At 38.4% G+C, this 16,726-nt stretch overlaps 1 protein-coding gene across 1 annotated transcript; it reads right to left on the bottom strand.

Moving 5' to 3' along the window:
• Positions 1-1,484: 1,484 nt before the first annotated feature.
• Positions 1,485-15,500, bottom strand: LOC130962820 (uncharacterized). Its single transcript, XM_057888986.1, has 2 exons — positions 14,765-15,500; positions 1,485-2,470 (listed from the first exon to the last, which is right to left on the bottom strand). Exons 1-2 carry the CDS (start codon positions 15,498-15,500, stop codon positions 1,485-1,487), a joined length of 1,722 nt encoding a protein of 573 aa, XP_057744969.1.
• Between the last annotated feature and the right edge of the window lie 1,226 nt (positions 15,501-16,726).

Below are 16,726 nucleotides of genomic sequence, written 5' to 3'. Positions count from 1 at the left end.
TGGCTCTCTAAAAATCAACTTTATCCACTCAGTAAGGGACTCAGCCACAATCTTCCAAGAATGATGAAAAAACTTGGCAGGTAGCCCATCGCTTCCTGGAGCTTTCCAACTTCCCATACTAAATACTGTCAGCTTTATTTCCTCTATTGTGACTTCTCTTACGAGTTGTTGCTTTCCTTCCTCTGAGATAGTAGGGAATCGACCTGCAATAGAAAACATAGGCAAATCAGGATTATATTGATCAGGTGAATATAAAGATTTGAAAAAAGAGGCTCCCATAGTCTTAAGAGTATCCACATCTTCAATCCAACTTCCCTCATCATTCTTTAGAGTAAGGATTTTGTTTCTCTGTCTTCTTCCGTTAGCTTTCTGATGGAAGTACTTAGAATTCTTATCACCAAAATTTATCACATTACATCTAGACATTTGTTGTCAATAGCTTTCCTCCTGAATAGTAATAATCTCATACTTCTTCCAAAGGTCCTTCTGTAGCTTTTCTAAGAAATGATTCGTATTGAAAGAGAGGCTGCGATTAATACCATCCAGTCTTGTGAAAAGTCTACGCTTCTTTTGAAAAATATGTCCAAAAGTGTGAATATTCCAATATTTGGCATTTCTCACAAAAACTGAAATATTTTCCAAAAGGTTTCCTTGTTTGTCCCAGCTCTGCTCCACCAGATTGTTGTAATCTTCATGAATTAACCAAGGTGCCAGCAAGCGGAAAGGTCTCTCCCCTCCTTGGACAGTGGCGATGTTGAAATCGAGGAGAAGTGGTAAGTGGTCAGACTTGAGCTTTGGTAGGTGTCTAACCCCTGCTGTCGGAAACAAACTACAAAAATCAATGTTACAAATGAATCTGTCCAGTCTTCTCTTGACCTTTCCTCTCTGCCAAGTGTATGGTGGGCCAGAGAAGTCTAAAGAATTTAAATTACAATTTCTCATGCAACTAATGAACCTGTTGGTATCTTGTGAGAGGTTAGAATTTCCCCCGGTATCATCCAAAGTGGCAACCGAGTTAAAATCCCCTCCAAGACACCAAGGGCCATTAATCCCCATAGCTAACTCTTCTAATTTATTCCAAAGGCTGCTTCTATTTCTTACATGAGGGCTACCATAAATAGCAGTAAGCCACCATGGTTCCCCTTGTTCATATTTAACTTTCAAGTGCACAAACTGTTTCTCAATGATCTCAGGTTCGATATTCCAAAGAGACTTGTTCCAAAGGCACCAAATGCCTCCCGCAAAACCATCAGCGTCACTAATGCACTAGGAATCAAACCCTAGCTTCTTGATAGTAGCCTCCGCTTTATGTCCTGAAATATGAGTTTCTAGTAGAAAAATTAAGTTAGCATGATATCTATAAACAAGGTCTTTAATGATAAAAGAGAAACCCTTAGAGGCAGTTCCTCTGCAATTCCAAGAAATAATATTCATAATAACAAAGGGATAGGGATAAGAAAAATCCTCCTGAAGAAACCAGGAATTTAAGCCTCCATAGGCCTGTGGTCAGGAGAAACAAGCTCCTTCTTTCTCTCGAGAGTTGAAGCAACTCCTTCTTGGGATTGGACTTCCATCATGCTTTCATCCAGGTTTAATTCTCCCGAGTCTGGTGGCTCCTGTAGTTCACCAGCACTCTGTTGTCCATAGGCTCCTCCGCCCATGAATTTTGATATAAGGGCAGTGGTGTGGGGGTCAGAGAGGTCAGTGATGTTTAGGTGGGACTCCTGCTTGCTTTTAGCAATTTCTTTGCTTAATTTGGAAAATTGTCTCCAGTAATCTTGATGTTTGACTTCCTTCTCTTTTGAAAGATTTTTATGCTCATTTTGAGATTCTAACTTATTTGGTTTCAAACCTGGTTCAGCCTTCTGTTTCTCCTTTGTTTGATGATTTTGATTTGGTTTATTTTGTATTTTCTTGCTAATGTCAGCACCCTTCTCCTTAATGATGGTGATGGCTTGTTTATGTTTCTGTGCAGATCTTGCATTATTTGGTTGATTATTCTGTTTGATATGGACCTGCATGTAATTTCTTTCCTTTTCCATATTTGGTTGGCTAGTTTTTCCTCCGTTGTGGGCCTGCTGACCCTCTCTTCCTTGATATTCCTCTGCCAAAATCTGAAATCTGGATGCACTTCCACCTTCCTTTTTTTCTTTAGGATTATCCCCCATTTTCGGCTTATTCCTTCTTTGATTTCTCTTAACTAACATCCATGGACCAAACAAATTTTCTGCTTGATTTTCCTCTCCAGCTGCAACGGTCTCATTATTTAAAGCAGATTCTTCTCCTTTTTTGGAAATGTTCTTTGGGATTTCAATGTCCGGATTCTGATTCGGTGTGACTAATTGCTCTTTCCTATTTTGTTGATTCTTCCCATTAATGGTTTCCTGATTTTGCTCCTTTTCCTTTTCAGCATTTGCCGCTAATCCTCCATCTCCACTAACCGCCGCCGCTGCCACCGTGGGGCTGTTACCTGGGGATTTGATGAGCGGATAATTTATACGCTTTTTGGGGGTAATTTCATGTAGATTTTAGTATGTTTTAATTAGTTTTTAATAGAATTTTATTAGTTTTTAAGCAAAAATCATATGTCTGGACTTTACTATGAGTGTGTGTATTTTTCTGTGATTTCAGGTATTTTCTGGCTGAAATTGAGGAAGCTGAGCAGAAATCTGACTTAGGCTGAAAAAGGACTGCTGATGCTGTTGGATCCTGACTTCCCTGCACTCGAAATGGATTTTCTGGAGCTACAGGAGTCCAATTGGCGCGCTCTCAACGGCGTTGGAAAGTAGACATCTAGGGCTTTCCAGCAATATATAATAGTCCATACTTTGCGCGAAGATAGACGACGTAACTTGGCGTTGAACGCCAAGTACATGCTGCTGTCTGGAGTTAAACGCCAGAAAAACGTCATGATCCGGAGTTGAACGCCCAAAACACGTCATAACTTGAAGTTCAACTCCAAGGAAAGCCTCTACTCGTGGATAGCTTTAATCTCAGCCCCAGCACACACCAAGTGGGCCCCAGAAGTGGATTTCTGCACCAATTATCTTAGTTTACTCATATTCTGTAAACCTAGGTTACTAGTTTACTATTTAAACAACTTTTAGTGAATTATTCTGTACCTCATGACATTTTCAGATCTGAATTACATACTTTTTGACGGCATGAGTCTCTAAACTCCATTGTTGGGGGTGAGGAGCTCTGCAGCGTCTCGATGAATTAATACAATTCCTTAGCTTTCCATTCAAACACGCTTGTTCTTATCTAAGATGTTCATTCGCGCTTAATTATGGAGAAGGTGATGATCCGTGACACTCATCACCTTCCCCAAACCATGAACGTGTGCCTGACAACCACCTCCGTTCTACATCAGACTAAATGAGTATCTCTTACATTCATTATGCAGAATCTTCGTGGTATAAGCCGGATTGATGGCGGCATTCATGAGAATCCGGAAAGTCTAAACCTTGTCTGTGGTATTCCGAGTAGGATTCTGGGATTGAATGACTGTGACGAGCTTCAAACTCCTGAAGGCTGGGCGTTAGTGACAGACGCAAAAGAATCAATGGATTCTATTCCAACCTGATTGAGAACCGACAGATGATTAGCCGTGCTGTGACAGAGCATAGGAACGTTTTCACTGAGAGAATGGGAGGTAGCCATTGACAACGGTGACACCCTACATAGAGCTTGCCATGGAAGGGACTTTTCGTGTGTTGAAGGATTTCAAGGAAGAGTTGAAGTTCAGAGGACAAGGCATCTCCAAAACTCCAACATATTTCTCATTACTGCACAACAAGTAACGCTGTTATTCTCTTTTATTTTTCCAATCAAATCTAATAATTCCAACTTATAATTTTAATTAATATACTGACTAAGAATAATAAAATAAACATATATTGCTTCAAACCAATAATCTCCGTGGGATCGACCCTTACTCACGTAAGGTATTACTTGGACGACCCAGTGCACTTGCTGGTTAGTTGTGCAGATTACAAATTCGTGCACCTAGTTTTTGGCGCCGTTGCCGGGGATTATTCGAGTTTGAACAACTAAAGGTTTATTTTATTTCTTAGATTAGGAATAATTTATTTTTATTTTTATTGTTATAGAGTCATTAAATCTTGATAGGATAGTTTCTTTTCAAAAATTTCTTTTCAAAATTTATTATTTTTCTTAATTAATTGCTAATTTTCGTGAGTCTAGTGCTTTGTTCTAAGTTTGGTGTCAATTACATGTCTTATATTTTTCTTTAAAATTTTCGACTTGTGTTCTTTGTTCTTCATTGATCTTCAAGTTGTTCTTGTTTATCTTTCTTGTTGATCTTGAGTTTTTCTTGCTTTGTGTTTTTTTTTCTTGTTTCACTTGTGTTCTTTTTAAAAACATTAATTGGAATATTCAGAACAAGTGTTATATTTACTCCCAATTGGCTAGACTATTGGCTTATATTCTTGATAATTGGGTATACGCTTTGGAACCTTTTTCAAAAATAAATTTTCTTTGATTGAATCTTGTGCCAAACTTTAAGTTTGGTGTTTTCTTGTTAATCTTTTTTTTATATAATTTTCGAAAATTTTATTAAAGTTTTCTAAAAATTTTAAGTTTGGTGTTCTTTCCTTTGTACTTGGTGTTCTTGTGAATCTTCAAAGTGTTCTTGAGTTCTTCTTGTGTCTTGATCTTAAAATTTTTAAGTTTGGTGTTCCTTGGTGTTTTCCCTCCAAAAATTTTCGAAAATAAGGAGCATTAGATCTAAAAATTTTAAGTCTTGTGTCTTTTGTGTGTTTTTCTCTTTCATCAAAAAAAATTCAAAATTCAAAAAAGTTATATTTTCTAACTAATTTTGAACTATTTTTTTTTCGAAAATTTTATATAAAAATTCAAATTTCAATTTCAAAATATTTCTAATTTCTTTTATTTATTTCATTTTTTATTTTATTTTATAAAAAAATTAATTCAAAAAAATAATAAAATCAACATATAAATTATCTCTTGTATTCCATCATGGAAGCAAGTAGGAATGAACAGTCCAAGAGGACTCTGGGGTCATATGCTAACCCCACTACTGCTTCATATGGGAGTAGTATCTGTATACCCTCCATTGGAGTTAGTAGCTTTGAGTTGAATCCTCAGCTCATTATCATGGTGCAGCAAAACTGTCAGTATTATGGTCTTCCACATGAAGAACCTACAGAGTTTCTGGCATAATTTTTGCAAATTGCTGACACAATACATGATAAGGAAGTGGATCAGGATGTCTATAGATTATTACTGTTTCCATTTGCTGTAAAAGATCAAGCTAAGAGGTGGTTAAATAACCAGCCTAAGAACAGCATAAAAACATGGAAGCAGCTGTCAGAAAAATTCCTGAATCACTATTTCCCTCCAAAACGGATGACACAGCTAAGGCTAAGCATCCAAGGCTTCAAACAAGGAGATAATGAATCTCTTTATGATGCCTGGGAGAGATACAGAGAGATGCTAAGAAAATGCCCCTCTGAAATATTTTCAGAATGGGTGCAATTAGACATCTTCTACTATGGGCTTACAGAAAAAGCTCAGATTTCTCTAGACCACTCAGCTGGTGGATCTATACATATGAGAAAAACAATTGAAGAGGCTCAAGAGCTTATTGATACAGTTGCCAGAAATCAACATCTGTACCTAAGCAGTGAATCTTCCATGAAAGAAGAAGCTAAAACAGTAACTGCTGAACTCAGTCCGGTGGATCAGGCTAATGAATTCAATCAGCAATTAGACTTTCTAACTCAGCAGCTAGCCAAATTCAAGGAAATATTACAGGAAACAAGAATGGCTAACAGGAATATGGAAGTACAATTAAAGCAGACAGAAAAGCAATTGTCAAAACAAATAGCAGAAGAATGCCAAGCAGTTCAATTAAGGAGTGGGAAAACATTAAATACCTCACTTCAAAGCAGCAGGAAACCAAGAAATGAACAAGTGGATACTCAAAATCCCTCTGAGGACAGTCAGAGCCCAGAGAGGAATAAAGCTGGCGCTGAACACCCAGACCATGCTCATTCCTGGCGTTCAACGCCAGAAACAAGCATGAATCCGGTGTTGAACGCCCAAAGGGAGCATGGTTCTGGCGTTCAAACGCCAGTAACAAACAAGGAAGTGGCGTCTAACGCCACTCCAGCTCCCACCACTGGCATTCAAATGCCAGTGGGGAATCAGTCACATACGAATGCTGATAACAACCCTTCTAAAAAGGCTTCCCAACCCACTTCTGTAGGTAATAAACCTGCAGCAACTAAGGTTGAGGAATACAAAGCCAAAATGCCTTATCCTCAAAAACTCCGCCAAGCGGAACAGGATAAGCAATTTGCCCGCTTTGCAGACTATCTCAGGACTCTTGAAATAAAGATTCCGTTTGCAGAAGCACTTGAGCAAATACCCTCTTATGCTAAGTTCATGAAAGAGATCTTAAGTCATAAGAAGGATTGGAGGGAAACTGAAAAAGTTTACCTCACTGAAGAATGCAGTGCAGTCATTCTGAAAAGCTTACCTGAGAAGCTTAAAGATCCTGGGAGCTTTATGATACCATGCACATTAGAAGGCACTTGCACCAAGCAAGCTTTATGAGATCTTGGGGCAAGTATCAATCTAATACCTGCATCTACAATCAGAAAGCTTGGTTTAATTGAAGAAATCAAACCAACCAGGATATGTCTTCAACTTGCTGATGGCTCCATTAAATACCCATCAGGCGTGATTGAGGACATGATTGTCAAGGTTGGGCCATTTGCCTTTCCTACTGACTTTGTGGTGCTGGAAATGGAGGAGCACAAGAGTGCAACTCTCATTCTAGGAAGACCTTTCCTAGCAACTGGCCGAACCCTCATTGACGTCCAAAAAGGGGAAGTAACCTTGAGAGTCAATGAGGAAGAGTTCAAGTTGAATGTTGTCAAAGCCATGCAACATCCAGACACCCCAAATGACTGCATGAGTATTGATATTATTGACTCTCTGGTAAGAGAGGTCAATATGGCTGAGAGTCTCGAATCAGAGCTAGAGGACATCTTTAAAGACGTTCAGCCTGATCTTGAGGAGTCAGAGAAAATAGTAGAATCTCTGAAAATCCCTCAGGAAGAGGAGAAACCTCCTAAACCCGAGCTCAAACCTCTACCACCTTCCCTAAAATATGCATTCTTGGGAGAAGGTGATACCTTCCCTGTAATCATAAGCTCTACCTTAGAGCCACAGGAAGAGGAAGCACTAATTCAAGTGCTAAGGACACACAAGACAGCTCTTGGGTGGTCCATCAGTGATCTTAAGGGCATTAGCCCAGCTAGATGCATGCATAAGATCTTGCTGGAAGGTGACGCCAAGCCAGTGGTTCAACCACAAAGGCGGCTGAACCCAGCTATGAAGGAAGTAGTGCAGAAAGAGGTCACTAAATTACTAGAGGCTGGGATTATTTATCCTATTTCTGACAGCCCCTGGGTGAGCCCTGTCCAAGTCGTCCCTAAGAAAGGTGGCATGACAGTGGTTCATAATGAAAAAAATGAACTGGTTCCTACAAGAACAGTTACTGGGTGGCGTATGTGTATTGATTACAGAAGGCTCAATACAGCTACCAGAAAGGATCATTTTCCTTTACCATTCATAGACCAGATGCTAGAAAGACTAGCAGGTCATGAATACTACTGTTTTCTGGATGGATATTCAGGTTATAATCAAATTGCAGTAGATCCCCAGGATCAGGAGAAAACGGCATTCACATGCCCATCTGGAGTATTTGCATACAGAAGGATGCCATTTGGCCTATGCAATGCACCTGCAACCTTTCAGAGGTGCATGCTCTCAATTTTCTCTGATATGGTGGAAAAATTTCTGGAAGTCTTCATGGATGACTTTTCAGTGTTTGGAGACTTATTCAGCTCCTGCCTTAACCATTTAGCACTCGTTCTAAAGAGATGCCAAGAGACCAACCTGGTTTTAAACTGGGAAAAGTGTCACTTTATGGTGACTGGAGGAATTGTCCTTGGGCACAAAATCTCGAACAAGGGAATAGAGGTGGATCAAGCTAAAGTTGAAGTAATTGAAAAATTACCACCACCCACCAATGTTAAGGCAATCAGAAGCTTTCTGGTGCATGCAGGATTCTATAGGAGGTTTATAAAGGATTTTTCAAAAATCGCCAAACCTCTAAGCAACCTGCTAGCTGCTGACACGCCATTCATCTTTGATAAAGAGTGTCTGCAGGCATTTGAGACCCTGAAAGCTAAATTGGTCTCAGCACCAATCATCTCTGCACCAAACTGGGCATTACCATTTGAACTAATGTGTGATGCCAGTGACCATGCCATTGGTGCAGTGTTGGGACAAAGGCATGACAAGCTTCTGCACGTCATTTACTATGTCAGTCGTGTTCTAAATGACGCTCAGAAGAATTACACAACCACAGAAAAAGAGCTACTTGCAGTGGTTTACGCCATTGACAAATTCAGATCCTATTTAGTAGGATCAAAGGTGATTGTGTACACTGATCATGCTGCTCTTAAATATCTACTCACAAAGCAGGATTCAAAACCCAGACTTATAAGATGGGTGTTGCTTCTGCAAGAGTTTGATATAGAAATAAGAGACAGAAAAGGGACAGAGAATCAGGTAGCAGACCACCTGTCCCGAATAGAACCAGTAGAAGGGGCGTCCCTCTCTCTCACTGAGATCTCTAAAACCTTTCCGGATGAGCAACTCTTTGCCATCCAGGAAGTACCATGGTTTGCAGACATTGCAAACTACAAGGCAGTGAGATTTATATCCAAAGAGTACAGTAGACAGCAAATAAAGAAGCTGATCACGGATGCAAAGTATTATCTTTGGGATGAGCCGTATCTCTTTAAGAGATGTGCAGACGGAGTAATCCATAGATGTGTGCCTAAGGAAGAAGCACAGAAGATCCTATGGCACTGCCATGGATCACAGTATGGAGGACATTTTGGAAGTGAGCGAACAGCCACAAGAGTCCTCCAAAGTGGCTTCTACTGGCCTACTCTCTATAAAGACTCCCGAGTGTATGTACTTAATTGTGACAGTTGCCAAAGATCTGGCAATCTACCTCACAGTTACGCCATGCCTCAGCAAGGGATCTTGGAGATTGAGTTGTTTGATGTATGGGGCATTGACTTTATGGGACCCTTCCCACCATCATACTCAAACACTTATATTCTGGTGGCAGTGGATTATGTATCCAAATGGGTGGAAGCTATTGCAACACCCACCAATGACACTAAAACAGTGTTAAAATTCCTCCAGAAACACATCTTCAGCAGATTTGGTATCCCTAGAGTGTTAATCAGTGATGGGGGCACTCATTTCTGCAATAAACAGCTTTACTCTGCTTTGGTGCGTTATGGAGTTAGCCACAGGGTAGCTACTCCATATCACCCACAAACTAATGGGCAAGCTGAAGTCTCAAATAGAGAACTCAAAAGAATCCTGGAACGGACTGTAATTAACCGTAGAAGGGATTGGGCAAGAAGCTTGGATGATGCCCTGTGGGCATACAGAACAGCATTTAAGACACCGATAGGGACCTCTCCATACCAGCTTGTGTATGGAAAGGCATGTCACTTGCCAGTGGAACTGGAACACAAGGCCTATTGGGCAACCAGATTCCTAAACCTTGATGCCAAGTTAGCTGGAGAAAAACGATTGCTCCAGTTAAATGAGCTAGAGGAATTTAGACTCAGTGCTTTCGAGAATGCAAAGATTTACAAAGAGAAAACGAAAAGATGGCATGATAAGAAATTGTCATCCAGAGCCTTTGAGCCGGGGCAGAAGGTTCTGCTATTTAATTCTAGGCTCAAATTATTCCCCGGGAAATTAAAATCCCGGTGGAGAGGTCCATATGTCATTACAAGCGTATCACCATATGGATAGGTAGAGCTTCAGGATAATGAATCCAACAAAAAGTTCATTGTTAATGGACAGAGAATTAAACATTATCTTGAAAGTAACTTCGAGCAAGAATGCTAAAAAATGAGACTTGATTAGAGCTCAGTGGTAATCCAGCTAAAGACAATAAAGAAGCGCTTGCGGGAGGCAACCCAGCCAATCACAAAATTTAATTTTATTCGTTTTGATTAATTAATTGATTTTTACAAGTATATGTCAAAGTATCTTCAAGGTAAAATAGCAATTGATTGGATTCACAGAGTTATAAGGGAAATTGGAAGCTCACTGGCGTGAAAAAGCCAGTAAGAAACATTTTGGGCGTTGAACGCCCAAAAGAAGCACCCACTGGGCATTCAACGCCAGTAAGGGTAGCCATCTGGGTGTTAAACGCCAGAAAGGAGCATCTTCTGGGCGTTAAACGCCAGATAGAAGCACCTTCTGGGCGTTTAACGCCAGATTGACAGCATCCTGGGCGTTCAGACAAAACGCCCAGTGACAAAGGACTTCCTGGCGTTCAACGCCAGAAAGATGCATCAGCTGGGCGTTCGCCCAAACCATGTAGCAGTTGGGCGTTTAACGCCAAGATGGTGGGGAGGAGGTAAAATTCGTTTCTCCTTACAAATTTTCTAATTTTTTATGTTTCAATTCATGATTTCTTGCATAAACATATTTCAAATTATCATCCCTCAAATCAAATTAGTGTTCTAAAAATCCTAATTTCTAAAATCCCTTTTTCAAAAATATCAAATGTATCTTAATCCATAAAGACAAATTATTTTTCAATCCAATCCAACTCTTTTAAAGTTTGATTTCAAAACTCAATTATCTCTTTAAAAATCTTTTTCAAAATTAAAAATTCAAATCTATCTTTTTAAATATTATTCATATCTTTCTCTTTTTAAACTATATCTTTTTCTTATCATATCTATCTTTTATAAATCATATCTTCTATCTTATCCTTTTCTTATTTTCGAAATTTCCCACCCCCCCCCCCCCATATATTGAGTTCGGCGCCCCACTCATCATCACATTGCAACAATTGCTCTCTTCCTATCCCTCTCCTTTCTTCTCTTTTGCTTGAGGACAAGCTAAGCTCTAAGTTTGGTGTGGTTATCCGTGATCACAAAAACATACTCATTAAGATCATGGCCCCTAAAGGAAAACAACCCACCCCAAGGGGCAAGAAAGAGAGTGCTCCAAAGCCACTTTGGAATCAAGGGAAGTTCTTAACTAAAGAACATTCAGACCATTACTACAAAATAATGAGTCACAGATCAGTGATCCCGGAAGTCAAATTTGATCTGAAAGAAGATGAATATCAAGAGATTCAAGAGCAAATTCGAATCAGGAATTGGGAAATTCTGACCAATCCTGAAACGAAAGTGGGAAGAAACATGGTTCAGGAGTTCTATGCTAATCTATGGCAGACAGACAGGCAGAGAATAATTGGAGCAGCTCTCTATGACCATCGGACCTTAGTCAGAGGAAAGATTGTTCATACTCATCCTGACAAGATCAGGGAGATATTTAAGATTCCTCAACTGAAAGATGACCCAGATTCCTTTAACAGGAGAATGATGAGGGTAAATAAAGGTCTAGACAAGATTCTAGAGGATATATGCATCCCTGAAGCCAGGTGGACTACCAGCACCACTGGCACCCCAATTCAACTCAAAAGAGAAGATCTAAAACCAGTAGCCAGAGGCTGGCTGGATTTCATTGGGCGTTCCATATTGCCCACCAGCAACCGTTCTGAAGTTACCATTAAAAGAGCTGTCATGATTCACTGCATCATGTTGGGAAAAGAGGTAGAAGTCCATCAACTGATCTCATGTGAGCTATACAAAGTAGCAAACAGGAATTCCAAGGACGCCAAATTGGCCTATCCAAGCTTAATCTCTATGCTCTGCAAAGATGCCGGAGTGAAGATGGGAATAACAGAGTATATTCCAGTTGAGAGGCCAATCACTGGAATATCAATGGTCAGACAACAGCAACAAGATGATTCAGCCAAGAGGAGAGCACAGGAAGCCCTCCCAGAACTGCCTCAATTCGAATATTGGGAACATCTTGAGGCTTCTATTTCCAAATTGCAGGAAGCTATGGACCAAATAAAGGAAGAACAGAACAATCAAAGTAGCATGCTTTGCAAACTGCTTAAGAAACAGGAAGAGCAAGGGCGTGATCTAAGGGAGCTAAAGCGCCAAAAAATTAATCCTTGAAAACCACCCCACAGATTAGAGGAACATCTACTCCTCAAAATAACAGGTTGCTGAGTTCCAATTTTTCTGCTTTAACTTAGTGATAGTATTATTATAGAAATTTACCTTAGGAGATATTTAGTAGTAATTAGTATGTCTATTTTGATTTTATTTCCAATTAAGCTATAATTTATTTTTCTCATCATCATCAGGCATGAATAAAGTAGTAGATTTTTTTTAGAATAAAGAGGTAATCTATATTTTTCGAATTCTTAATAATAAAAATTATAATTAATTATGTGTGGTGGCAATACTTTTTGTTCTCTGAATGAATGCTTGAACAGTGCATAACTTGTTCTTTGAATTTGATGAATATTGACTCCTGAAAGAATGAGGAACACGAAAAATATTATTGATGATCTGAAAAATCATGAAATTGATTCTTGAAGCAAGAAAAAGCAGATGAAAAAAAAAAGAGAAGGAGCAATAGAAAAAGCCACGAGCCCTTAAAACCAAAAGGCAAGGGTAAAAAGGATCCAAGGCTTTGAGCATCAATGGATAGGAGGGCCCAAGGAAATAAAATCCAGGCCTAAGCGGCTAAACCAAGCTGTCCCTAACCATGTGCTTGTGGCATGCAGGTCCAAGTTACAAACTTGAGACTGAGTGGTTAAAGTCGTGATCCAAGGCAAACAGAGTGTGCTTAAGAGCCCTGGACACCTCTGACTGGGGACTCTAGCAAAGCTAAGTCACAATCTGAACAAGGTTCACCTAGTCATGTGTCTGTGGCATTTATGTATCTGGTGGTAATACTGGAAAACAAAGTGCTTAGGGCCACGGCCAAGACTCATAAAATAACTGTGTTCAAGAATCAACATACTACACTAGGAGAATCAATAATACTATCTGAATTCTGAGTTCCTATGGATGCCAATCATTCTGAAATTCAAGGGATAAAGGGAGATGCCAAAACTGTTCAGAAACAAAAAGCTACAAGCCCCGCCCATCTAATAAGAATCTGAGCTTCATTTAAAACTCTAAAATATTATTACTTCTTAATTTCTGTTAAAACCTATTTTATTTATCTAGTTGCTTGAGGACATGAAACAGTTTAAGTTTGGTGTTGTGATGAGCGGATATTTTATACGCTTTTTGGGGGTAATTTCATGTAGATTTTAGTATGTTTTAATTAGTTTTTAATAGAATTTTATTAGTTTTTAAGCAAAAATCATATGTCTGGACTTTACTATGAGTGTGTGTATTTTTCTGTGATTTCAGGTATTTTCTGGCTGAAATTGAGGAAGCTGAGCAGAAATCTGACTTAGGCTGAAAAAGGACTGCTGATGCTGTTGGATCCTGACTTCCCTGCACTCGAAATGGATTTTCTGGAGCTACAGGAGTCCAATTGGCGCGCTCTCAACGGCGTTGGAAAGTAGACATCCAGGGCTTTCCAGCAATATATAATAGTCCATACTTTGCGCGAAGATAGACGACGTAACTTGGCGTTGAACGCCAAGTACATGCTGCTGTCTGGAGTTAAACGCCAGAAAAACGTCATGATCCGGAGTTGAACGCCCAAAACACGTCATAACTTGAAGTTCAACTCCAAGGAAAGCCTCTACTCGTGGATAGCTTTAATCTCAGCCCCAGCACACACCAAGTGGGCCCCAGAAGTGGATTTCTGCACCAATTATCTTAGTTTACTCATATTCTGTAAACCTAGGTTACTAGTTTACTATTTAAACAACTTTTAGTGAATTATTCTGTACCTCATGACATTTCAGATCTGAATTACATACTTTTTTGATGGCATGAGTCTCTAAACTCCATTGTTGGGGGTGAGGAGCTCTGCAGCGTCTCGATGAATTAATACAATCCTTAGCTTTCCATTCAAACACGCTTGTTCTTATCTAAGATCTAAGATGTTCATTCGCGCTTAATTATGGAGAAGGTGATGATCCGTGACACTCATCACCTTCCCCAAACCATGAACGTGTGCCTGACAACCACCTCCGTTCTACATCAGACTGAATGAGTATCTCTTACATTCATTATGCAGAATCTTCGTGGTATAAGCCGGATTGATGGCGGCATTCATGAGAATCCGGAAAGTCTAAACCTTGTCTGTGGTATTCCGAGTAGGATTCTGGGATTGAATGACTGTGACGAGCTTCAAACTCCTGAAGGCTGGGCGTTAGTGACAGACGCAAAAGAATCAATGGATTCTATTCCAACCTGATTGAGAACCGACAGATGATTAGCCGTGCTGTGACAGAGCATAGGAACGTTTTCACTGAGAGGATGGGAGGTAGCCATTGACAACGGTGACACCCTACATAGAGCTTGCCATGGAAGGGACTTTTCGTGTGTTGAAGGATTTCAAGGAAGAGTGAGTTCAGAGGACAAGGCATCTCCAAAACTCCAACATATTTCTCATTACTGCACAACAAGTAACACTGTTATTCTCTTTTATTTTTCCAATCAAATCTAATAATTCCAACTTATAATTTTAATTAATATCCTGACTAAGAATAATAAAATAAACATATATTACTTCAAACCAATAATCTCCGTGGGATCGACCCTTACTCACGTAAGGTATTACTTGGACGACCCAGTGCACTTGCTGTTAGTTGTGCAAATACGAGCAAATTTTCCTCTAGAGTGGATGGAGGTTAATTCGTCAACTTTAAGCATTGTACCCAAAGATTTTCCAAACTTCCAGAGGAAATATTTGTTGTACAACTCTGCTGGTAAATTAGGAATTCGTACCCACACAGCAATTTTCTGCACTTGTGTCTCCATTGGCATAAAGAGGGGTCTCCATCTTTGCACAAGAAGGTAGTGGTCCGCTATCATCCATGGCCCTTCAAACAAGGCATGTCCATAGTCCTCTTGACTTCCGAAGCTCACGAGAAAGAAGTTTCCGACTAGATCCATGACCCGGATAGAGCCTTTCTTAGCCCACCTTCGCTGCACCCATCGGTCAATAGCCTGGAGATTAACCAGTTTTCCAAGAGGCTTGATAATCAAAGAGAACTTCCATGGTCGACACCATTCTTCATATTCTTCTAGAGACACCTCAATATTAGGCTTTGGATTGAAGGGAGTCTGAATCTCCATATTCATATCCATGGGATCGGATTCAGCGACATAGTCCTCTGCCACAAGTTCAACAATTTCATCAGGATTTAGTTTTTCAAATCCATTGTTGACTACCATATCACGATATGATTTGATCGGCTGTTGATCAATTTCTGGGACAATGGTGTCCCTAATATGCTGATCGGTTGTAGGGGTTTCATCTGACTCCATTTCTATTTCTGTATATTTGTCTTCGATACCTTTCATGGGGCCGTCATACTGATTAGCCCCATCCATTTTTACTTTTTTTGTGCTCCTGGTGATGAGGTCTTCTTCTTCCGGCGATCTCTTGTCGACTTCAAAAGGTTGATTTTCGGTGCTCATAGGGAGGTTTTTAAAGAAGAATAATTAACACTGTACAACTACTATAAAAATCTTTATAATAGGTTGATTTTACTGCCCCTCAAATTAACTGAAGCATTGTCTACAAAAGGAAAACTAAATAGATAAATGAAGCACAACTAAATCCTAATAGTAATTGTCTCAAATTAACTGAAGCACAATCATCAATGATAAATAGATTTTGGATTTAATCTTATTATTGATCACTAAGATAATTTTAGATTTATTGATTTATTGATATTTAAAATAAGGGATATTATACATTAGATTTGACGTATTAATTTTCGTTTGATTATGAGAGATATTAATATGATGATAAATATTATGACAAAAATGGCAATAAAATTACAATTTTATTAAATGGAGTTTCTTTTTTTTGGGAGGAATTTAACAATAATTTTAAATAAAGCTATCCTTCTATTTAAGAAGTTCTTTATTTTATTTTTTTTGTTTAGTTTATTTAAATAAAAAAATAATAAATAAATTTGCCACAACAGATATGGTTAAATAAGATATTGATTAAAAAAACCTTGAAAACATATTAATATTATCATTCTTTTTGAAATTTACACTGCAATAATGCATTTTTAGTTATTGTTTCTCTTTTTATGTATTATTACATTTAATTTAATTTTAAAATATTAATAATGTAAAAAATTTTATATAATCATATATTTAGGAGAAAATTTTACTCCTTTCTTTTGAGATATGCTAAAATGACACTCCTCTTCCTTCTATTTATAAAATGTATATTTTCTTCTCTTATAATTTTTAAAAAACGTTATTTTTAATTTATTTTAAATTTTTTGAGTTAACTAATGTTAATTTTATCCATTTTTTTTTACAAAAATACCTTTAGCAAAATTTTATTCTTTTGTTATTAAATTTTGCTTACCAAAATATTCTTTAATAAATTATTTTTTTTAAGATATCCTTCAATAATTTTTTAATTATTAAATTGTGATTTACCAAAATTTTCATCAACAATTACTTTATATTTTACTATTAATTTTCTGATATCAATATATATTATTTTAGCATTAAATAAAAAAAATCTTGATAAGATCATTTTCAATATCAATATATATTAATTGTTATACATATTAACAGTGGTAAGATTT

The sequence above is a fragment of the Arachis stenosperma genome, chromosome 2 (assembly GCF_014773155.1).
Source record: "Arachis stenosperma cultivar V10309 chromosome 2, arast.V10309.gnm1.PFL2, whole genome shotgun sequence".
Taxonomy (NCBI): domain Eukaryota; kingdom Viridiplantae; phylum Streptophyta; class Magnoliopsida; order Fabales; family Fabaceae; genus Arachis; species Arachis stenosperma.
Note: the sequence above shows the minus strand (reverse complement) of the source record. Positions and strands in the feature narration are given on the sequence as shown.

Excerpts from the sequence above, each read along its gene's own strand:
- LOC130962820 (XM_057888986.1), bottom strand. The coding sequence starts at position 15,500 with ATGGATGGGGCTAATCAGTATGACGGCCCCATGAAAGGTATCGAAGAC. Across the intron at positions 2,471-14,764 it reads CTCTAGAGGAAAATTTGCTC|GTAACAGCCCCACGGTGGCA; the intron begins GTATTTGCACAA and ends TCAAATCCCCAG.